The 23,505-nt window shown below is 54.7% G+C and overlaps 2 protein-coding genes across 6 annotated transcripts in view; one reads left to right on the top strand and one right to left on the bottom strand.

Moving 5' to 3' along the window:
- RALGPS1 (Ral GEF with PH domain and SH3 binding motif 1) overlaps positions 1-23,505 on the bottom strand; it is a 269,662-nt gene that overhangs the window by 94,118 nt on the left and 152,039 nt on the right. The window lies entirely within an intron of this gene.
- The window catches only part of ANGPTL2 (angiopoietin like 2), a 34,845-nt gene continuing 12,807 nt past the window's right edge, over positions 1,468-23,505 (top strand). Inside the window, exons 1-2 of the mRNA XM_080820445.1 lie at positions 1,468-1,860; positions 15,029-15,894. Of these exons, the coding sequence (XP_080676571.1) occupies positions 15,078-15,894 (817 nt within the window). The 5' untranslated portion in view covers positions 1,468-1,860; positions 15,029-15,077. The remainder of the gene's footprint in view (positions 1,861-15,028; positions 15,895-23,505) is intronic.

Genomic DNA, 23,505 nt, shown 5'->3' with positions numbered 1-23,505 from the left:
GTGGGCACCTTCACCCCCACGGTGGTCGTGGGGTAGCACACTGTCCAACCCGACCATCCGGCTAACGTTGTGACCTGTAAGCTACTGTGGTCTTCTGGTGAAGACTCGCCTTCTAAAAAGGAACAGGACCGACAGATGGCAAAGGGAGCGCGTCTGAGCAGGCTGGGAGGGGCCAAGGCAAGAAGCAGAGTTTGCTCCCTGCCGAGACAGGAGGGGCAGTCCTGAGGAGCAGAGGACCACAGTGGACGTGCTTGCCCGGGGCCCAGCAACACAGTGCGCTGTGTCTGAGGGTAAGGAGAATCCCACCGAAGCTTCTCTCCCTATCTGCACCCGAGCGTCATCACCGCCACCATCATCACTAAACTTCTCTAAAGAGGAAGGAAGAGTCACCACCAGTATTTCACACAGCTGCTGCCCAGGCAGAGACACAAACCTGCACCCCGCTGCTCCCGCCCCGGTACCCGCTGGCCTCCCCCGTCTGCCCGCGGTGCTGACACGTGTGTCCTCAGGATTGCTCACTTTACGGGGCTCCGGCGCCGTCTTCTCCTTTCTGCTCTGACTCTTTGAACGCTCGTGCACTCCACCTGACTGACAGACCGTGCTGGGGCCCCTCATCACGGGTCCTCGGAGGTCTGGAGGTCACCGCAGAGGTTCTGGGAGTGCGGTCCCGGCCTGCCCGCCTCCCGAGTGCTGAGTCCAGCCCGCTGGGGCGCTCCTGTCCTGCACCAAGCCTCCCCCGCGTGATACCGTGGAATCCATGAAGCTAGATCACTGGTCCTGGCTCGTTTACTGATGCATGAAAGCGATACCAGAACCGTGAAGTGACTTAATCAAGGCCTCTAGGTGGTAAGTGACAGGCGGTTCTCCCATGCACAGCCCCCACCCCCGCCAGCCTGTGGTGTTTCCCGTGTCTCAGGCCACTGCCTCCTGCTAGCTTCAGCACAGATCCCGCTGGCTTCTGTGCACAGCCTTGGGCTCCCTCCCCGGGGTTTAGAGGTGAGAGAGAGGCCTCTAGGAAGGGCACCCATGGGGAGAAGCCATCTGTGCGGGGCTGTCCCCCCAGCTCACCTGGGGCTCTGTGGGGCAGTGCAGGGATGAGGGAAGCATCGGGGGGAGGACCTGCTGCCTGCGCAGCTAGAGCAGATCTAGACCCATCACCTGAGTCAGAGGGGAAGCCGTCTGCCTCGGCAGAGCGTGCTAGTGGCGGGCAGGCCAGGGAGTAGAGCCGGCCCAGCTGCTCGTGCCAGGGAAGGAGGGGGCCGGCGAGGAGGGCCGCCTGAGCGGGCTGGGGCGGGAGGGGCCGGGCCAGCTGGGGCCGGAGTTAGTGTGACATCACCGGGCGGCCCGCCTCTGTCTGGGGCTGAGGGGAGGCCCGGAGCCTTTCTGGGGCCTGGGGGATCCTCTTGCACTGGTGGGTGGAGAGAAGTGCCTGCAGCCAACCAGGGTCAGGCTGTGCTCACAGTTTCCTCCGGCGGCATGTAAAGGCTCCACAAAGGAGTGGGGAGTTCAAATGAGGCTGCTGCTGACGGCCTGAGGATGGACCCGGAGCCCTGAGCAGTGCTGCCTGAGTCCCGACCTGCAGAGCATGGCACCGAGGCAGCCACCGGCCCCTGCCGGGAGAGGAGGCAGGTTGTAAGCAGCCCCAGCAGGACCCCTGGCCAGCCCCCGCCCCACCCCCGGCCCAAGACTGGCTGTGGAGCACCGCGGAGCAAGCAGAGGCCAGTGAGGCAGGGCTGCTCGGCGGCCAGTCCGGCCTGCGACTCGGGGACCCCTCCTGGAGGCCATGGACAGGCTGCCCTGCTGACGGCTGGGGTAGAGCACGTGAGGAGCTGCCCCGGGGAGTCTAGCAGGAGTGACGAGGTAAGGGGCCAGCTCCGTGGCACCAAGGGACAAGGGGGCAAAAGGCAGCAGCTGGCCCCATGTCTGGGGGTTCAAGAACCCTGACCCCTCCAGCGGGGGGTGTGTGCAGCTGGACCCCAGAGGGGGTCACTCTTGCTTTTGTCTGGAGCCAGAAATGGCACTGCTGGGGCAGACTGCGGACACCTGGGCCGAGGGTGGTGTTCTGGGGGCATGAGACCACGGGCTGGGGCTTTGAGAGCTTCATCTGTAAGCCCTACTGTGCCGCAGACAAAGAGCCTTTGGGGTGAAGGAAGGCGGCTCCCGGGCACGGCCCGGCAGCTGGGGTGTGTGCGTGAGCGCGTTCCTGCGTGTAGGTGTGTGCTTAGGGGGACAGGAGTAGCCCAAGGACATGAGAAGACGTTTTGAAGTTTCGGGTTCCTATGCACTCTGCCTAGACCCTATGCCGAGGCAAAAGCAAAAGCAAACACTGTCCTGCCAGAGTCGGGAGCCCTTGCTCAGAAAGTTCCCTGGAGCCCAGCAGCCTCTGCCCACCCCTCAGCTGGAGAGGAGAGGACCAAAGGGGTCTGGAGCTGGAAGGGACACAGCAGCTAGAGAGTTCCGTTACCGTGGCTCGGGGCAAAGCGTTGCCCCCGGCTTTCCCTGCGTGTCCACAGATGCCTGATCCCGCCCAGCACCGGCCGGGAGCCCAGGTCTCCAGTGGACTGTCTGTGGCACTGAAAGAGGGGAGGACCAGGCTTCCCCGGCACCCGGCAGGGGGTACAGCCCGGCTCCACATTCCGAGTCCCTTGAAAGCGCTCAGCATTAGATAACATTTCCAAACAGAAATTCTTCACTGATCCCTCCCTTCTCCTTCTGTGATATGTGTGTCACGGGTCAGCTATTGCTTCTGCTGTGGGATTAGGAGAGCTCCCAGAGGCCAGTTCGGTTACTCAGAAAAGGATCTCCTTTCACCAGGGCTCTGAGGAAAGCCGAGAATGCCACTTCCGAAGCTGGCCGAATGCTCCCCACATGCGTTCTCCCACGATGAGGCAGAGTAAGGTAGTGCTTGTGAGCTAGCTTCAGACACTAGCTCCTCTACTCAGCAGTCCCCGGACCCCTGCAGGGCACTCAGTCTCTCGAAACCTGTTTCCTTTTCTGCGAAATGGGAGAATGATACCAGCTGTCTCTTATCAACGGCTAACACACTGCACTCACCCTGGGCCAGACGCTTACCAGCTCGCGGGACCCTTACAGCCACCCTGCAACAGGGTACTGTCGTTCACCCTCCTTGTCCCCACCTTTACGGGAGGAAGCTGAGGTACGGAGGTTCGGGGATGTGCCCAAGGCCACAGGGTTGGTAAGCGCCAGCACCAGGACTTGAACCCTGCATTCTGAGCCACGCTCCACTGCTTTCTAGGAGGAGCACGTGGGATCATGCCCGGGAATGCCTTCGCACAGCATATGCTGTGAGGCAAACCCTCAGAAAAAGTTAGGCACGGAGTATCAAACCCGTAACAATCAAAGTCGCAGGGACCCAGATTCTCTCTGTGCTGGACAACCTAGGAGGGCTGTCAGAAAATCCCACCAGGCAAGCCAGCGTGGTGGCCACTACTGCTGCTCACGTGGTGGGGGGGGGGTCTTCCCAGGAACGGAGGGGGCCTTTACGTCTGGAGGGAACTGTAACACATCCAGGTCCTTGAAGTCCACGCTAACAGAGGGTGCAGACACCCTCCACCCAAGGGGACCCTGGATGTATCCTCACCACCCACACGGGCACTACTCGTCTGCCCGTCGGGCTCCTGCCACAACCGCCGTAGTGAGGAAAGTGAGCTAACTCCATGCCGCAGGAAGATGAGCGCTAGGCCTGTCTGAGGGCCGTAGACGGGGACGCAAGGACTCCTCCCCCTAACCCCACCTCCATCACCACCTCTGACCATATGGAGGCCAGTGCTGGTGCGTCTTAGCTTAGGACAGTAGCTTCTCTCCTGCAGGCCCACAGGTCACAGTGGATTCCCTCAACTCCGGAGAGCATTTCGTTAGATACGTGCATCTCTGGCACAGGACTCTGGGGCCGCAGAAGCTGCAGGTTTCCCAGCTCCAGGCGGGAACTACAGTGGCTCACTGTGTTCTCCAGGTAGCCCTGTCTGACTGACGTCACAGGCTTGCCTAACAAAAATTAGATCAATTACTACTCAATAAAGGCAGCCATGGTAAAACAGGCAAAATGTGTAAAACACACGGCCCAGGAGGGGACTGCACAGTATTGCTGTAAGTTCACGGGCAGAGCGACTAAGTCATTTCTCCATCCCACAGTGATTTACTAAGTACAGGCTGAGCTAAGGAAGCACATGCACTGTCTCATTTCATCCTCAACACAAGCCTAGGAGGCAGGTGCCAGTTTTAGCATCCCAGTTTTCAGATGAGATAACTAAGGCTCAGAGAGGTTAAATAACTTGCCCAAGGTCATGCAGTTGGTGATGATGTGGTTCTTGAACCCTGGTCAGCCTGGTTCCAAAGTCTATGCCTTTCCCCTCCTCACTCCACTGCCCTGGTCAAGGTATCCTGACTTCTCTTTTCCTGACCCCGTCACTGGGTCCCCCAAAAGCCAAGTCCGTTCTGGCTGCTGTCCTACCGAATGCTCACACCACGCCATCTGCAAACCACGTGTACCTGCCTTCGATGCATCACTTGCTTGTGAAAGAGGCCTCTCTTTGACACAGAACAGGCTTTATCAACCCCTCTTACAGATGAGCCTCCGCACAGCTACACGGCACCATGGGACCCTGGCACCGGCTCAGCGGGGCGGAGCCTCGGGCAAACTTTCACCTATGTGTCTGAGATACCATTCATGTGTTTCCTACGTCCCTACTTGGAGAGTCCGCGGCCTGCAGAACCAGCGTGCAGGTCCTCACGGTCTGCACTGCCACACTCCAGTAATTCTGACGACATCAGGAAGGCAGCAACCGGTAGCTACCTTAGAACGAACAGCAGCAGCCCACCCAAGGCAGGCACAACCAGCTTCAGGCCTCTCTGAATCATAGCCCATTTCACCCGAAATGGTCTCAACAGACAGCAGTCAGTCAGATGTGGAGGGGCTCTGCTGGTGGGGCCCAGGGCCCACTGGAAGGAGGCAGAAGGTGAATCTAGCAATCACACAGACGTACAACAGTAAGAGACCTGCAATGAGGGGGCACAGGGCACCAAATGAATGGTGCTGTCCCCATTTTACAGAGGAGGAAACTGAGGCTCGGAGGTTGTAGCACCTCTGCCAACGTTCCTCCACCAGTGGGCCAAAAAGCAAGGATTCAAACCCAGATCTGGACTCCTCCTACCCCAGCCCACTGCCATCCTGGATAGACACACTGGGGAAATCTTAAGAATGAATCAATTCATTGAATAGCATTCTTCTCTGTGAATTTATATAAAATACCCCAAATAGAAGGGTTATTCAGCCACTGGCAACTGGGAGTTTGTGGTGATAGATAGGTCACATCAGAAACTCATGCCAAGAGTAGTTTCTGTAACAAAACCGTATTCCCTAATATTGACTGTAAACCATATGACGGATTTAAGGACAGCCTGGGGTGGGGGGGTGGCAGTTAAAACGTTACAAAGTTCTGTTACATGTGTCCATCAATTATAAGACACATTCTGATCACAGAAATGTTCACATGTTGGGTGGGGGGAGTCAGGCCTCTCACAATCGAGCTATTGTGTTAGGTCCGTTCTTGGGTGAAACCAACCGGCCTGTCTTGGGGCCAGCAGCCCCAGAGCCTCAGCCTCCTCCTGCTGCCTAGTCCTCCACAAGATCCCTAAGAAAAGTCCAGAAAGGGAGAGCCTGGGTGGCTAAGTTGGTTGGGCTTGTGACTCTTAGTTTCAGCTCAGGTCTTGATCTCAGGGTCATGGGATCGAGCCCCAAGTAGGTTCTGCACTGGGTGTAGAAACTGCTTGGAATTCTATCTCCCTCTGCCTCCCTCTCTCTCTCTAAAGGGTGGGGGGAGCCCAGAAGGAAGTCTGTCCTTATCTCTCAGAAGCACCTGAGGAACGGTTCAGTTCCAGGAAAGACCAAAGTCCTGCCTGAGGTGGTCCCAGTCCAACCTCCATGAGGGAAAGCTGGTATCTCTTAGTCACTGCGGGACCTCCACGACTCAGGGCTGGGCAGAGAATGGATGTGGAACAGATGAATGAATGAATGAATCAAGCAAGCAAGCCAGCCTCAGACCCTGACAAACAAGCCTCTCGGTCCCATGATGCCACACAGTTCCCCTCTGTGTTGTCGAGCCAAGGCTCCTTTGGGGCGCCTCTATTCCCAACTTATGCCCACCCCAGTCCTCACCCCAGCTGGAGCTACCCTGCCAAGGTACTCATCACCATCCCCTCTGCTCTCTGTCCCGCCAACCACCCTGGGCCCCTTGAGAGCAGGGACCTAACCCGTTCCTGCCTCCAGTCCCAGCATGTGGCTGGGACAGGCGAAATACTCGGGAAATACATGCAATGAATGAAATCCTTGAAGTCCTATCTGGGAATCTAAGTGCCATCCCGGCTGTTGGGTATTTGGAGGGGAAACAACCCTGACCCCGCTTTTAGAGGCTCACGTCTGGGGTGCACAACCAGATAAGGTGGGTCGGGGTGCTGTGGTGGGTGCAGGAAGCAGCCACGGCTGCTCCTGGGGGCAGAGGAGGAAGGGGGCGTCACTGTGGACGGTGGCTTCACAGGGAAGTGGATCTGGGAGGTCAAGTGAGAGAGGGAGACAGACGTGTGCCTCAGGCAAGACACGGGGGAAGGCGCTGGGGCAAAAAGAAGAACATGTGCAGAGAGGCACGGAGCCTGAGCGTGAGCACAGAGGCCCTGTCCTAAAGCAGGACACCAACACAACCAGCTGGGAGCCTTAGACGGACGGGCCTGGAGCTGCCTGCACCCTGGAGGGCAGGAGAGCGAGGGCCCAAAGGCAGGGGGCCAGTTAGGACTGTGTGGGTAAGAAACCTGGCTCTGGGATAGACAAACTTGGTTCCAGGCCTGGCCTCACCACTTGGTAGCCCTGTGGCCCTAGGCTAGTGACTTTGTCCTTTCCCTCTGTCTCCTCTTCTGTGAGATGAAAATAATCATAGGCCCAACCTCACAGAGTTACTGGGATCTGAGAGGTAGGCACAGAATGTGCTTGTCCCGGTGCTCAAGGGATGAGCCCATGCCAACAGGCCAAGGTGGCCTTAGGTGCCAACCGCTTGGCCTGGCCTAGAAAAGCAGTTCCAGGCCAGGCCCACAGTCTCCAGGAAGCCACCGTGGGGCAGCACTGTCTGCCCCATCCTCGGCTTCTCCCTCTCATCTGAGGTTCGCCCAGTTCCCAGGCTCCAGAGCACACCAGGCATTGCCGGAAATGCAGCAGCCAACTCAGAAGCCGGACTCTGACATGGCTTCTGCAGACTTTCCCCTCCTCGGCTCTGTTGGCTGGGGCTCCTGGCACAGAGGGCTCAGTGCGCAGGCTTTGGGGGAATCTCAAAATGGTTCCCAAATAACGCACCGTGAAAAAGTAACATCAGCATCCTTGTCCCCCTGGCAAAGGCAACTAGCTCCCCACTGCCTAACCACATCCCGCCTTGCCCTATGATCTCACAGTATGACCACAACCCACCTCCTCCATGAACTCAGTCAGCCCTCCCTTGGAGCCATCTGCTCCCCAGAGGCAGAAGCACGAGAGCCCAGGGCATCAGGAAGCTACTCCGACCCAGGCAAATGGGTCGGATCCGACACTACCTGCCTGTCTGGCTCCTGCCTCTGTTCCCACCACCCACGACAGGGCCGGACGGGGGCTGTCGCAGCGCACGATGACTGGCTGGAGGGGAAGGCTAGGGTATGGGAGGCCGGATAGATGAACAAATGGCTCATTTGAAGGTCTTATGAGAGCTGAGCTGGCAGGGTCTGGGAACTGGCTCCAGACTCCTTGGGTGCCCACACGGCCTTCTGGTGGGGAATGAATCACAGGATCCTCGGCTGGGAGGGGATGGCAGTTGGAGATGCGGCTGTTCCCTCCCTGGCCCCCAGGCTAGCGGTGAATCACCTAGGACAAGCGAGGCACAGTTCCTTCGGGTTTTCTAAGGTGAGGACGCCACTGCTCATCCTAGATGCCCATTTTGGGGTCTTGCCACTTGGATAATCAAGAAGCTGTTTCTAACATCCAACAAAACTCCCCCTTGTACTGACCTGAAAGCCATTTCTACTGATTCAGTCAACAGCGACTAAGAAGAAATCTGCATCCTGGCCGTGAAGGCCACAGACAAGCACCTTTTGTTTGTTCGTGCTGGCCGGAGAGACAATCTCGGAGGAAGTGAGGGCATGGGCACTGCAGCTGGTGGCAGAACCCCGTCCTGACATTTATGTCAAGGCACCTCAGACAAGGGACCTGACCTCTCTGGACCTGGGTTTACCCTCCCGCAAAATGCAGATAATATTACTCTTCTCCTTGGTGTAAAGGGACCAATTTGGTACCCAATCGGGACACTTTTGAAAGGAAGAGGGGGTGCTATTCATAATTACGTAAGATAACGGGCGGGGGGCAACCTTATGCATGGGGCTGGAAGTGCCAGTGAGAAAGGGCACACCAGGCACACGGTGAGTTTACCACAAACAAACGAGGACTGTTGTTTTCTATGCTTTGGGTTATATGGTCAGCTGGCCCCTCTGGGGCCCCTTCTGGAATTTTCCTTGATCTGGATCCCTCCCACATCCCGGATCACCAGTCGGTTTGGGTATCACCCCACCGGTACACTATACATCTCCAACAGCCTTAGTAGGAAAAGCTGTCAACTTTGAAGTTTTGATTTTTTTTTTCTTCTTGGTCCTGATGTTGCCTTAACGATCACGATTTGTGCTCAGGTCCAACAGACTCATTCAAGGAGAGGTCGAGTTGCTAACTTCCCCAAAGCCAGGCGCCAGGGGCCAGCCAGGCACACTCAGGGGCAGGCGGCCGCTCCGGAGGCCTGCACTGCCTTGGCGGGGGCCCACTTCCCAGGACTCCTGCAGGGCCTCTGGTCTGGGCTCATCCCCAGCCTTCTATGATAATGGGATGATGGGGCAGGGCTGGTGACAGAGGCAGGGGCAGGTTCTGAGAGCCCCTCACATGGGACTCTAGCCTGGGTGGGTGACACTGTGAGAGCTGGCTTGAATCCAGAGATTTTCCTGGGTTCAGCACTCCTGAGGATCCCAGGAGCTCTTCTGTTCTCCCCTGGCCTGTGGGGGTCAGAGAGCAATCTCTTTTGAGTGTCCTGTCACTCCAGCACCTTTCTTTCCATATATTCAGCATGGTATATTTTAGGGTTCTGTTACTGGCTCAACTACCTAGTAATTTGGTGACTGTGGGCAAAATGACACATGGTCTTAGAATCTCAATAGTTTCCTCACCTGCAAATGGGGTAATTGTCAGCCCTGCTGTAAGTCTTAAAAGCATCTTTGTGGGTATTAGAAAATGGCTGTAATATAAATATCCCAAACTACAAAGACTGTTGAATGTGAGTTGTGCTCCCTAGAGTTGCATAGTACACAACTTGGGCCACCATGCATGGCAGCCCTGAAATAACAGGGCTTCCCTTCTGAAGTTGTTGGGAGGAATAAGTAAGATCATGTTTATAAAGTGTTTGAGTCACAATGACAACTGACTGTAGTTATCCTCCTGAGTGTTTGAACTTCTGTCATTCCTAACCCCGGCGGTACCAGCTTCTGCTGTGGGGCATGATACAAAGCTCCATCTCATAAAAACGATCCTTCCCACAAAGTGGCCCCATACCTGGGTTGCGGTGCCGTGAGTGGGACGTGGACACACGGTGTGTGGCCTCACTGCACCAGGCCAAGCAGGGGCGCTCAGGGCTGCACACCAGAGGCTGGGTGGGACCCAAGCCCAGGGGAGGCCGCCTCCCCGTATGCAGGCGCCGTCACGTGGCTGGTCACACCAGCTCCACTTGTGGGGAGGGAAACCTGCACATAATGGAAACTCCTCACAATACAATGTGGAAAAGCAATTTCAAGAATCGTTTTATTTTCATTTTGAAGCCAAGGAAAACAGTTGGAGTTGCTTTTCTTTGTTGGTCAGAGGAAGAAATTGAGGAGCACTGCTTTGATTGCCATGGAGTTCTTCTCCAGGCCCAAGATGGCTGGAATGCTGGGGAGGGTTATTTCTCTTGGGGTGTAATTAGTTGAATAAATATCGAGAAAGCAAAAGTAAACAAACTCATCACTGCCCATTAAGAACTGCCAAAGTAGCAGAAAACTGAAGAGGGGGTTAGAATCTTTAAGGAAAACAAATGACTCCAAAGCCAAGGCCAGTGCAAAGAGTACAGCCGTTGGTGTGAGGCTGACCGGAGCTCTCGGCTGGGTCAGCTCCAGCTCTTATCTGCCCCATGCTCCTGGGCAAGTCACTTAGCCTGTCTGGGATTCAGTGACCCCATTCACAAAGTAGAAGTGGGGGACAACCACCAGGCTAGACCACCTGTGACAGTATGTGTCAGGCACCCAGCACGGGATCCTGTTCCTTTCCTTCCTTATGTAACCCACCTGGCCCCATGTCAGTCCTGCCAAGCCCAGACCCCATGGAAAAGTAGCAGGAAGACCCAGAATCATGAGCCTCACAACTGGTGGCACCACTAGCAACGCCATCTTGAGCGAGATACCAGACACTCTCTGGAGAGGCAATTTCCTCACCCTCAAAACGGCACAACGCAGCTAACTAGCTCTGACTGTTGGGATGACAGAATGAGATAATGCGCATGCAGGGCCTTGGGAACCTGAAAACCTGAGTGTTAATGATCAAGACTGGTGCTCTTTTCAATCAAACAATCACGAAAATCAAGACAGCACAGCCCTGCGCTGCGTCTGCCTGCCTCTTGCTTCCCCGCTCTTGCCCGGCACCGTTTAAAATACAGAGATAGCAGGACAGCCGGACCCAGTCTGACCAGAGGGCAGCTTTAGGGCTGGGCGGTGAGGCCAGACACACCTCCTGCTCAGGGCGCCGCTGCCGCACAGGAGCAAGTTCCGCCTCTGAGAAATGGGAGGAGCCTTGGCTGTGGTCTCTCCCCCCAGGGGGCGTGGTCAGCGCTCCTCCCTGAGCCCGACTTTGTAGTCTGCCATCATGCCGCTATCGTGTTATTACCATCTCTAGTTTAGGAAGCATTTCTATATCCCTAAGTAGTTGGATCGCCTCGTTTCACAGAAGAGGCTCAGCCTTCAGGATCACAAGTCCAAGGGCAGAGGCTTTGCTCGGGAAGCTCGAGAGCCCACGTGTGGGAGGGGACAGGACTCAATGATAAAGAGTGCTACCCTGCCAGGTCTTGAGGCCTGGAAAGGTCTGGAAGCCAACCCTTTTCTGGAGCCAGGTTGCCTCCCTGGGCCTCTGGCAGTTTCTCGGCCAGGGCAGAGGCCCGCACCAGCATCAGTACTGGCACCCAGCACCCAGAGCACAGGGAGGTGTTTGTCACCACCAGTCTCAGGTGAGCGGTGGCGGGGAAGGCACGGGCCTGCCCACCCTAGCCTGCGGCGCTGCTCCTCCCCATTGTTCTGGGCCAGGCGTGGCCACGGGCTGGCACGGAAGCAGCCAGAGCACTTTGGAAACCAGGCAAACACTCACAAACTCAGCCTGGTTTCCACTAACGTCACTGCAGCCCTACCTCAGAGCCCAGCCCCCACCAAAGGCTGCCGAACACCTTTCTCTGCGCAGCCCCAAAGGCTGAGGGGCCACGGAACCACACTTAGGCCTCCTCCTTCCAGCAGAAAACAATTGTGAGTGGCTCCGGGAGCCCAGGGTCTGTTGTGGGACAGCGGGACCGCGGGTGCAAGGTGGAGCCGGAACCTGTAGGCCGCTCACCAGAGAAGGTGCCTGGGGAAGACAAAACCTTCAGCTTCTGTGTCATGCATAAATTAACATAAAGTCAGAAGGCGATCATGCTAATCCTTTTTTTGGACTGAAGACCAGATTAAGTACATTTCTGTGTAGTCAGTAAGAGTTCAAAGGCTGGAATACGTGAGATCAGACGAGGGACGCTTTCCTGATCCCTCCCATTATCCCTAGTTCTGCCACCTCCCAGCTGTGTGATCTCAGGCAATTCACTTAGCCTCTATGGGTCTCAGTTCCCTCATCTGTAAAATGGAAATGACTAGAGAATCTTAACAGTATCTACCTTGTGAGGATACATCAAAGTAGAAAATGCTTGCAAATGTTTTGGGCAGGGGCGGGTACACAGCAGGGACTCGGTAAATAGATTCTATGGATGTTACCGAAAAGCATAAGGAATGGCCTCCGGGGCGCCTGAGTGGCTCAATCGGTTAAGCGTCTGCCTTTGGCTCAGGTCATGATCTCAGGGTCCTGGCGTTGAGCCCCGTGTCAGGCTGCCTGCCTGGCGGGGAGTCTGCTTCTCCCTCTGCCCTCCCCCTGCTCATGCTCTGTCTCTGTCTCTCAAATAAATAAATAAATAAATAAATAAAATCTTTGAAAGAAAGAAAGGAAGGAAGGAAAGAAATGGCCTCCTCCTGTACTTCTGGACCCCTCCGGCGATCACCCGCACAGGGGTCCCCTGGCCCTGACGCTCCGCAGCCCTCTCATCTGCGCGGCAGCAGCGGGCAGGCGTGCCTTTTCACTCAGGCCAGAAACACTGACTGAGTGCCTGCCTGCACAGTCCCGGCCACGTGCTTGGCACTGCAGATGGCGCGGACCACCCCCTGTCCTCGGAGGGGTTCCATTCACGGGGTGGGGAAACGGTCTACATGCTGACCATATGGGGAGGTTACAATTTTAGATAATCAGGGTGGGCCTCACTGGGTAGGTGGCATCTCAGGAGAGACTTTAAAGAGGTGAGGGAGTGGGCGACGAGGAAAAGGGTGAGAGTGCTCCGGACAGGGGACAGCGTACAAAGGCCCAGAGTCAGAAGCGTGCGCGGCAAGCAAAAGGACCGCCCGGGAGGCTGCGGTGGCTGCGGGCGCAGGAGCAGGGGGCTGAGGGGGGTCAGAGCGGAGGCCAGAGAGGGAGGGGGGCCAGATCTGGGAGAGCCAGAAATGCCTTCTAAGCTTTTTCTTCGAGATGAGGGGCTCCCAGGGGATTCCAAGTAGAGGATCAGACTTTTTTGAAAGGGTCACTCTGGCCGCTGGGCTGAGGACCGAGGGCAGGAGCAGGTCCAGCAGCAGACAGTTAGGTCCAGGTGAGAGGCGAAGGTGGGTTGTACCGGGGAGCAGGGGAGGTGGAATACGCCCAGGATATTGCTATTACAATCTGGTGGTGAACTAGATGCAGGATATGAAAAAAAGAGGAATCAGGATGACTTCAAGGTTGCTGGCCAGAGTTTACTACCGCAGGAGAACCCAGGCTGAGCATGCTGGGACGGAGGTATGGGGACACCAGTTCACTTCCAGGCAGGTTAAGTCTGAGATGCCAAGTGGATGGTCGAGTGGAAATGTCAAAGGGGCAGTTGGATGTATGCGTCTGGAGTCAAAGGGGGAGGTCTGGGCTGGAGAAATAGATGTGGGAGTTAGCAGAGCCTGAAAGTCACAAGACTGGATGAGATCACCGACATAAACAAGAGGTCTGAGGACTGAGCTCTGGGTCCCCCAGGACAGGAACAGGAGGAAGAACCAGCAAAGGAGACAGAAAGGGCAGTCAGTGAGAAAGGAGGAAAGGGTGATCTTCAGGAAAGGAAGTCTGAGAAGGGAGTGACTGACCACATCACCCAGTGTGGAGAGCAAGTACTAATGAAGACCAAGAATAAGCCATTTGGCCTGGCAAGTGAGGCCACCGGTGACCCTGTCCAGAGTACTTGGAGGAGGGGAGGGGCCAGGCCTGATGGGAGTAGGCTCAAGAGAGAACAGGAAGAGAGGCACTTTCTGGAAACTGAGTACAGACAACCCTCTGGGGGGTTTCTGCTAAAATGGGGAGCAGAGAAATGGAACAGTAGCTGGAGAGGGGGATGTGAGATCAAGAGAGGATTGATTTTCTTTGAGAGAAGTTAACAGCATGATTATAGGAAAAATGTGATCATGCAGGAGAGATGGGGGAGAAATGCCGGAGCAGTGTCCTTGAGTAGGCGAGAGGAGGGATCTGTGCACGTCCGTCCCCTCCCTCTTGGCCCGGCCAACTCCTGCTCATCCCTCAAGGGGTCACTGTAAAGGTCACTTTCTCAGGGAAGCTTTCTCGAATCGTCCGATTAGGTCAGTTCCCTGCTCTACCCTTTCGCAGCACATGTTACTGCTGCTCTGTGGCTCTTCAGGGCCGTGGAGCGTGAGGCCCGTGAGGGCAGGGCTGGCTCTGGGCTGTTTGCAGCCGTTTGTCCAGCAGCCGGCATGCTGCCTGGCACACCACGGATGTTGGATGGATATCTGGTGAAGGAACAAATGGTCCAAGAGCAGAACTGAAACAACTCCAGAGACACGTGTCTGTTTTCCGCTTCCGCCGGCTGTAATCACGCTGTGGTGGCAGGGCCTTGCAGTCACTGACTCCTGCAAATATTTGGATTTACAAGAGCTCGGTTGTTTGTTCCTGTCTGGGCTCTTTAGCTTGTCTCTAACACACAGACCAAAGCCATGTGGCTGGACACATCCTCCCACTGACACTGTCCGCTACCAACTGAACACATTCCACGCTGCGTCCTGTGATTCCAGCATTTAACAAATATTTGCTGAAAGCCTGCTTAGTGCAGCATCCTGGGGACACAGGATGGAATCAGCCACAGCGCCTGCCCTCATAGAGTGCGGAGTCCTGTAGCGGAGATCACACAGAACCCCTATGCATAACTGTGACCGGTGCCACACCGGGAAAGCCCAGGGGGTTACGAACGTGTCGAACGGGGTGGGAGAGAGGGCAGAGAAAGGAGGCAGAGAAAGGAGACCAGACAAGCTTCCTCTGCCTCCCTGCCCCAGCTTCGAGCTGCCCTCATGTGGCTCTCAGGCTTGGGCCAGGAGATCGGCGAGGGGAATGGGCTTCGGGGCTGGCTCCGGGAGTGCCAGGGCTGTGGCCTCCTGCCTTCAGATGCCCCGGTCCCCTCCCATTTCCTCTCTACCTCTGCTGAGGCCTGCCTGTCTCCTTCTGCAGCTTCCGGAAGGGCTCCCTCCTGAAGCTGCATTTTTGGAGAGATCTGCCTGGCGAGAAGGCTGAGCTCATTCATGGCACAGGCCGTTGGCAGTGACAACACTGTTACTGAGTTTCCCTTCTGTTTACTTTCAGGTTTTCCTAGGCTCTGTTTGCCAAGAGGAACCACCATTTTGCAAGGACCATGAGGCCGCTGTGTGTGACATACTGGTGGCTGGGACTGCTGGCTGCCGTGGGAGCAGCTGCGGGCCAGAAGGAAGGCTTCGAGGGTGCCGAGGAGGGCTCGCCCGGCGAGTTCATTTACCTGAACAGGTACAAGCGGGCCGGCGAGTCTTCGGACAAGTGCACCTACACCTTCATCGTGCCCCAGCAGCGGGTCACGGGCGCCATCTGCGTCAACTCCAAGGAGCCCGAGGTGCTCCTGGAGAACAGGGTGCACAAGCAGGAGCTGGAGCTGCTCAACAGCGAGCTGCTCAAGCAGAAACGGCAGATTGAGACGCTGCAGCAGCTGGTGGAGGTGGACGGCGGCATCGTGAGCGAGGTGAAGCTGCTGCGCAAGGAGAGCCGCAACATGAACTCGAGGGTCACGCAGCTCTACATGCAGCTGCTGCACGAGATCATCCGCAAGCGGGACAACGCTCTGGAGCTCTCCCAGCTGGAGAACCGGATCCTCAATCAGACGGCCGACATGCTGCAGCTGGCCAGCAAGTACAAGGACCTGGAGCACAAGTACCAGCACCTGGCCACGCTGGCCCACAACCAGTCCGAGATCATCGCGCAGCTTGAGGAGCACTGCCAGCGGGTGCCGGCGGCCAGGCCCATGCCCCAGCCACCCCCTGCCACCCCGCCCCGGGTCTACCAGCCGCCCCCCTACAACCGCATCATCAATCAGATCTCCACCAACGAGATCCAGAGTGATCAGAACCTGAAGGTGCTGCCTCCCCCGCTGCCCACTATGCCCACCCTCACCAGCCTCCCGTCTTCCACAGACAAGCCATCCGGTAAGTCCTTCTGGGAGGGAGCCCGCTCCATCGGGGGCCTCAGAGCCAGGCGCCAGGCTTCCCTTGGCTGAGAACACAAGTGGGGGGAAAGACACGCGAGCTGAAACCAGGCCAACAGACTTGCGCAATTCCCCCCAGCGATCCCTTGGGCCCTCCCTGGTAGCTGGGAGGGTGAGGGGTGCCCACGTTCCTTAGATGGATGCTCCAAGGTAGAACCAGGAAACGGGGAGAGTCTCAGAAGAGAACAAATGTTCTCTGGCTTCTGATGGGAACAAGCCCCAGGCCTGTAGTTTCCTGGGCTCTGCTGAGATGCCCTGTGTTGGCAAACAGGATGTCTCTCCTGCAAGGTGCGGCTCTCGTACCGCGCCTGGCACAGATCTGGCAATCGGTAAATACTCACCAAAGAACAAAGAAGCCAAAGGAAAGGAAAGTGTTATCATGGCACAAGTAGGATAAACACATTGTAGGGGCTGGGGGTGGGAAGGAATACCTTCCGAAGCCCATGCATTTGCTACAGTCTGCTGCTGTCTCGACTTTTCAGTGACAATTCCATACACTCCTAAATACACGGTTCATCTTTAAATGTGGTAATTCTCACATATCATTATGGGGGTGGAAAGGGGTTGCTGGCATGTTCTGAAGCTTGACCAGAGTACCAGCATTGGGCACTTGCACGGACACTGTGTTACTAAGCCCTGCAGCTCCTTGTGGAAGGTTAACGGAAAAGAAGAGCAACTTGCTCACAGGTTCAGGATCCTCAGGCCTTCTAGGGCTGACTCTTCTGTGCTCTGGGGTTCTGGGGGGAGCATGAGCCCAGCCTCTTGAAGCTCAGCCTCTCCTTCATCCAGGCCCCTGTGAGCCTTCCAGATGGGCTGTCAGACGAGAACTGGACTGATCTTTGCAGGGACTAACCACATATCTGCTCCAAGTCAGTGATTTTGGTACCACTTTGTTGTGTAAGTGGGGAGATATTTTTACTGAAAATACCCTGATTTACACGTATTTCACACTTCTGAAAATAACCACAGTACTGGGAAGAGCAGCTTCTTGCTAATTCCAGAAAGGGGGTGGCCCGTGCAAAGACGAGGGCAATGCTGTTGGCAGGTCCGCGGTGGGGAGCACCCGCCTCCAGCACCTCACAGCCCACAGGAAGGCCCTCTGCTGCGTCGCAGGTTGAGAGCACATGTTTTGAACGGACTGACCTGGATTCAAATTCTGATTCCCCTACCGATTAGCTCTGGGGTATCAGGCAAGTCACCTTGCAGAGCCTCTGTTTCCTGTTTCAATCTGACAACTGGGGATAGATTAAAATAATGCCTACCCAAAGATGAGAGGAAATACCGCAAAAAAAAGAAAGAAAAGAAAAAGAAAAGTGTCTGGAGTGGCACTGGGCCCATGGAAAGTCTCAGTACTTGGTTGCTCTCAGTTTCCTTCTGTTTTGGTTTATCTTAAAGCAAGGAGATTGAAATAAATAAACAGTCCCTTTTTAGTGCTGGCATTCTACAGGAGATGACTGGCTCATCTGTACATATGTCTGTTTTAAATCAGAAGCTCCAAAAGAGAAGGCAGAGTGTGCTAATATGTCTTGACAGAACGCCCAGAGGGTAAGACGTGCCCTTGGGGACCAAATGAAGACTCCACTGAAAGTCATACTCTTAGTGTCTGGCAGACCTCAGTGGCTACCCAACAGACCTCCTCTTGCTTTAGCATCTCTGGATTCTGAGTCAATGATTTCAGGACATCCCTGAGTTTGAACTGAGTTGAAAGAGTAATAATAGTGTAAGAAGAAAGACCTAGCTTGGGGCGCCTGGGTGGTTCAGTCGGTTGAACGTCTGCCTTCGGCTCAGGTCATGATCCCAGGGTCCCGGGATCATGCCCACATCAGGCTCCGTGCTCAGTGGGAACCCTGCTTCTCCCTCTCCTGCCTGTCGCTCCCTGTGCTTGTTCTCTCTCTGTCATATAAATAAAATCTTCAAAAGAACGAAAGACCTAGGTTTGCACCCACCTCTTAGTAGTGGTTTGCTTGTGAGGAAGTTACTTTGCTCCCCTGAGCCACCATTTTTCCCTCTATAAAATGGGGACAGGAATTGCAATACCGCAGGGTTGTTGTGGAAATGCAGTGCAATCAGGCATGTGATATTACGTCACGTGGGGCAGCCAACCACAGCTGCACAACTGCTCTGTGCTGGTCACGGAGCCAGGCTGGGGGGAGCTGGTGAAAGCTCTGATCCTGACCTCTAGGAACTCGGTCTGGGGGAGGTGGCAGATGCGTGAATGCACAAGGACCTACACAGTGCCTACGGGTTCTATCCCCCCAAATCAGCACATCAGATGTGACGAAGGATTTCCTTGATGGAGCAGCTGTCAAGGCCAGAATTTCCAGAATGTTGTACAAATTGATGGGACCGGCATAACAGAGTACCTGAAAGCAGGAGTGCAGTGGAAATCATGAGCTGTGCAGTCACTGTGGTGACATTCCAGTGTGCTGAGGGTCCTGCAGAGCAGCAAATGAGGGGCTGTGGGGACACGGAGGTGGCATACGTGCCTGAGTCTGCCTGGACAAGAGGGGAGAAGCTGGACAGAGATGGGACTCCTGTATTGCATCTTGAATGATTTGTAAGAGTTTACCAGACAGACCAAGGAGTTGGGGAACAGGGTTACTAGCACGTCCCTGAAGGAGAAGAGTCTGTGCAAAGTCCCCGGGTCACGGCCCTAGTCCTGGCACCACAAATGGTTTGGATGCCCTGCTTCCTCACAGTCAAGTCCAGCGTGGGCCGTGTGCATTCCAGGGGCCTGCATGCACCCAACCCACTTTCTCTCCCGCTTCAGGAAACACCCGACATGGGAGACAGTGGCAGTGACCTTCCTTCTATAGACATGACAAACGCACTATAATTTTCTTTTTTTTAAGCAAAGTTCTCCCAAATGTTGGTAGTGATTGTTGGTAACAGGTTCCTTGTGACCCGTGTCCCCACTGAGCCCCTACCCAAGGTGTTACCATCCAGACCTGGCCCTGCAAGCTGAATGCGCAGGGAGGGCCCAGTCCTTTCCTGGGCTTGGGACTATACTTCGAGGAAAAGGCAAATGGCCTCTCTCAGCCAATAGGCAGGGAGCCTTATCAGGCCTGTTCTGAGAGCTCGCAGGCAGGTTCTGGGCCTGGAAGACAAAACCTTCTTCTGTGCACTTACCCACAGGATCCTTTGTTCCCAAGGACATCACTCGGCCAGAAACACCTTTGTGCGCATGACTTGGCGGTTTCTAAATCTTTCATCCCAGAACCTCAGAGCCATCCACTCTTGCCCTCTTCGTCTGGGCCACTCAGCCCCACAGCACACCCTTCTCCATGGGACTGAGGGAGCCATGGCTGCTTATTTGGAGCTGCACTCACTAGCTTGTTCCCAGCCAGACAGTAACAGGCTGGCCCCAGGCCAGGCCCAGGCCGCCGAGAGCCTGAGGAAGGGAGGTCCAGGCAGCTCCTGGCTTCCCTGGTGTCTGACTTGGGTTCCGTCCTGCCTCTCTTGGGTCTGGCCAGACCTGGGGCATTTCAGTTAGGATGATGCTTTGATGAGGCCAAGGCCAAAGGGCCCAGGCTGTGGTCCATTCTCCCAGAGATACAGCTGCTGCCACCTGCCCTTCCTCTTTTCCTCTCCACTTATTCACACATCCCCTGACCTCCTTCTCCACGTGTGCCCTTGACACACACACACACACACACACACACACACGCACGCACACATACATGTGCGTCAATCAGGTCTGCTAAAGAGGAAGGCTGCAGGAGTCCCGAAAAGGCACAGGAATGGACAGGGTGGGCTCAGTGCTGGCCTTCCCCCAAGATGGTCTGGGAGGCCGGGGACATTGTCCCTCGGCTCTGCACAGGCACAGCCATGCACAGGCCAGCCCTCCTCATGGCACCCACCCTCGAGAGTGATCAGAGGAGGAAAGGCAGTATTAGGACCAGCTGCCACAGCAAGGCCCCGCCTGAAACAAATCCTTAAAAACCAAGAAGAGTAGGCAATTCTAGCTGTTTTCTCTCCTGAGAACATAATCAGCTTAGTTTGTTTCTCAGTGGATAAAGAAAGGGCCATAAAATCATAAAAGAGCTTGTTAGGGGCCTTATCACCCCAGAGCCTGTCAGTAGCAGAGCCAGAATCAGTCCCTGAAATGTAACTTCCAGGATGTCGAGGTTCAGAGAGGTTAAGTAACTCAGCCAAGACTACACAGCTAGTGAGTGGCTCAGCCAAGGCTCAAACCCAAGTCTGTCTGAACCATTCCCGGGCACTGCACGTTTCCATGGAAAGGCTGGAGGGGAACTGGTGTGAAAATCACTCTATAAATGCCTGACTTGGCCTCAGGTGCCAGCTGCCTGGGACGTGACCCTCCATCACTATTTCATGTACTAGGTTCCAAGCAGCTCCTTGTAAAAGAGCTCTGGGAACAGAGCTGGTAGATTTGTCGTTAGAACTCTCACAGTGCTAACAGTGCAAGACACTGTCACTGCAAACCCATCGCTATCATGCCTGGGAGGAGCCAACCGAACCAACCAGCTGCCCTGGCTCCCCAGTCACACAAATGGGCTGTTGTGGTAAATTATATAGTAGACTGCATCACAACCCTGAGATGCCACAAAAAAAAAAAAAAAAAAAAAAGGATGGGGCGCCTGGGTGGCTCAGTTGTTAGGCGTCTGCCTTTGGCTCAGGTCATGATCCCAGGGTCCTGGGATGGAGCCCCACATCGGGCTCCCTGCTCAGCAGGAAGCCTGCTTCTCCCTCTCCCACTCCTGCTGCTTGTGTTTCCTCTCTCGCTGTCTCTCTCTCTGCCTCATAAATAAATCTTTAAAAAGAGAGAGAGATACAGCAGAACTGAGTTAGCATCATACCCCAGAGTACCTAAACAATTGAGCTCTCCCACAGAAAACATAATATGCACCTGACTTCCAGTAAATGGACCCAACTAAGGCTGCAGATATATCTGATTTTTAATTTGTCTCGAATGTGAACAACTTCTCTGGGTGTTTGTATTCAGCATTTCAATGTCCAGCAAAATCTAAAGTTCTGTAAATCAGGACTTCTTTAAAGACGCTAACTCTAAATATACAAAAATCTGCAGATGTGATCTGTCCTTGGGGCCACACCAGGTGGTGACCACATTGTTTCACTGGGAACACAGAGACCTCCCTTACTCCCCGACGGATGCCGTATGGCCAAGGAGGTGCAGAGACCTTGGACAAGAGTGTTTTCCTAGATGGCTTTTCCCTCCTATATTTTACCTCCCCCTGTGAGGTAGGAAATATGTATGTTAGACTGTGGTTTTAAAGCAGACCACAAGATACGTTACACGGTGGCTTCCATTCCTTCTGGAGGTCAAGCGCTGACGATCCAGGTAGAAAACAGGTGGTATGATGTGGGGACCAACTCCGGCAACTGGGTTTCTGAACCTGAAGCTCTGGGAGGGGGCGGTTGGAGGAGCATCTGGGATTGGTGAGGATGTGAGTGAGGGTGGCTGGAGCCCCCGTCGGGCTCTGCCTTTCAGTTCTCGGAAGCTGACGGAAAACCCAACCCAGGTCGCCTGCCTCCAGAGCCTGTGCTGTTTCCACTGCACTGTGCTGTCTTGTGTCTGAAATGTTATTGTGGAACAAAATAAGATGCTCAAATTCATTACAAACTACGCAATCCAGTGACATTTCAAAGAGCATTCTTTGCTAGTTTCTTCATAAACGAAAGCCGCTCGAGTTCAAGGTGGGACATCTTCCTTCTAGCTTTGCTTTCTCTTTTCTCCTCGGATACCTCAGGGAATGGATCACGGAGAGCTTTTTCAGTGTGATGGCAAGCCTCCCTCTATTACGCGGGCATTTTCCAGGGAAGACATTCAGCTAAATGCTCAGGCTCTTCACAGTCCCAAAGGATAAACGATCAACTTGTTACTATTTAAAGTGGTGATCTGGCAACTGCAGCCTGGAAATCCCAACAGTTTGGCACTTGGCAAACTGAAAGTAATCTGGAAAATCCTGGAGCTTAGGCCTCTGCAGCCGGCTCCCTAGCCACACAGATGAATTGTTGTGGTGAATTTATGCAGCAGACCGTATCAGAACCCTGAGGTGCTCCCCCAGAAAAGGACGATCGATAAAGCACAATGACGTTAGCATCAGACAAGCCGGTGTCTGAGACAAAGGTGGTTAAGTTTGTTGAGTGCAATGGGTAGTGCACTTGCTTCTTCTAGAAGTCACATCTCAACTTTAGCTACCCCTGTGAGGACTGGGGAAGGGCAGATTCAAAAGAAGCCTAAACGATCCCGGCTTTGTGCCTCAGGAGGAGCCCGTGCAGACACAGGCGCTGGACTGGTCTCACAATCCTTTTTTCAAACGAATAAGTGATTTTCCTTGAACAGATTTTTACTAGAAGAATTTAAGTTAGAATTACTGTGTATACAGACAAATTGTGCTAAGCAAAAGATTTTCATTTGAATGACAAATGCAATGTTTTTAAAAACAAAAACACCCCCTAATTGTTGGAATGAAGGTATCTTTGGTGGTCTGTCTGGAGTAACGTTCAAAAGAACAGAAAACCCAATCACCCGGCCCTTTTCCAACGTGCCGACTTTCTATGAGACCGTCCAGACTCTCCCAGGTTTGGGTTTGGATCCTGATAATCCTCTGCTATAGGGCCCCTGCTTCCAGATGGACTCATCACTGATTCTCAAACTGGGAAGAACAGAATGAAGGTGACAAAGGGCACATAGCTCCCGGCGCTGAGGAGACGGAGATGAGGGAAGGCGCGTGGGACACAAAGTGACTCATTCTAGAGCGGAGAGTGGCAGGAGAGACACACGATCTCGCCCCTGAGGCTTCCTGCCCAGAAGGATCCCAGGGACTGACGAGACAGAACCTTGAGCAATCCTAGCGCGGTGAAACAGACTCAGACAGTGCGGCAGGGAAAAGCAGGCCTGGAAGGCAGATGGGAGCGCTAAGCCCAGAGCCTCCCCGTCCAGCCACGCGGTCTCTCTGGGACTTCGTTTGCTCAGTGCTGCAGGGCCTCGGAAGGATGAAATGAAAGCACACGTAAGGCATCTGACAGGCCAAAGGCTCTAGATACATGGCAGTCATCATTTTTACCACACTCCAGTAGAGATAACTATATTGGGCAGTATGGGAACCCCGAGGAGAGTTAAGTAACTCTTCTGGGGTTGGGGAAGGCTTCCTGGAGGAAGAAATGAGCAGGCTGAGGGCATGGCAGAGAAGCTCTCAGAACCACTACCCACAATCATCCAGAAGTAATGAGACCAGGCTTGGTGCTGGGCAAATGCTCTCTTTTCAGAAAAAGGAAGGACAAGATCCTAGAAACTATGTATCAATTGGCTTAAGCCCCAGTAAAATTATAGGAAAGACTACAAAGAGGGCTTCGTGAGCATTTGAAAAATTAAAAGGCGATCAATGAAGGCCAACATAGGTTCTATAAGCACAAGCTGATTGCTGTTCTTAGAAAGGGTTCTTAGGCTGGCAGACCACAGGCATGCCACCTGTCCAGTACCTGCGGACGGAAATCGTGGGTCTGATGAGCTCTTCCGTGATGCGCTTGCAGAACCACACCATCAGTCTCTGGCCTGAGAGAGGCT

This window comes from Martes martes (genome assembly GCF_963455335.1).
Source record: "Martes martes genome assembly, chromosome: 12".
NCBI lineage: Eukaryota > Metazoa > Chordata > Mammalia > Carnivora > Mustelidae > Martes > Martes martes.
The sequence above is the reverse complement of the archived record's forward strand: the minus strand, read 5'-3'. Positions and strand labels throughout refer to the sequence as shown.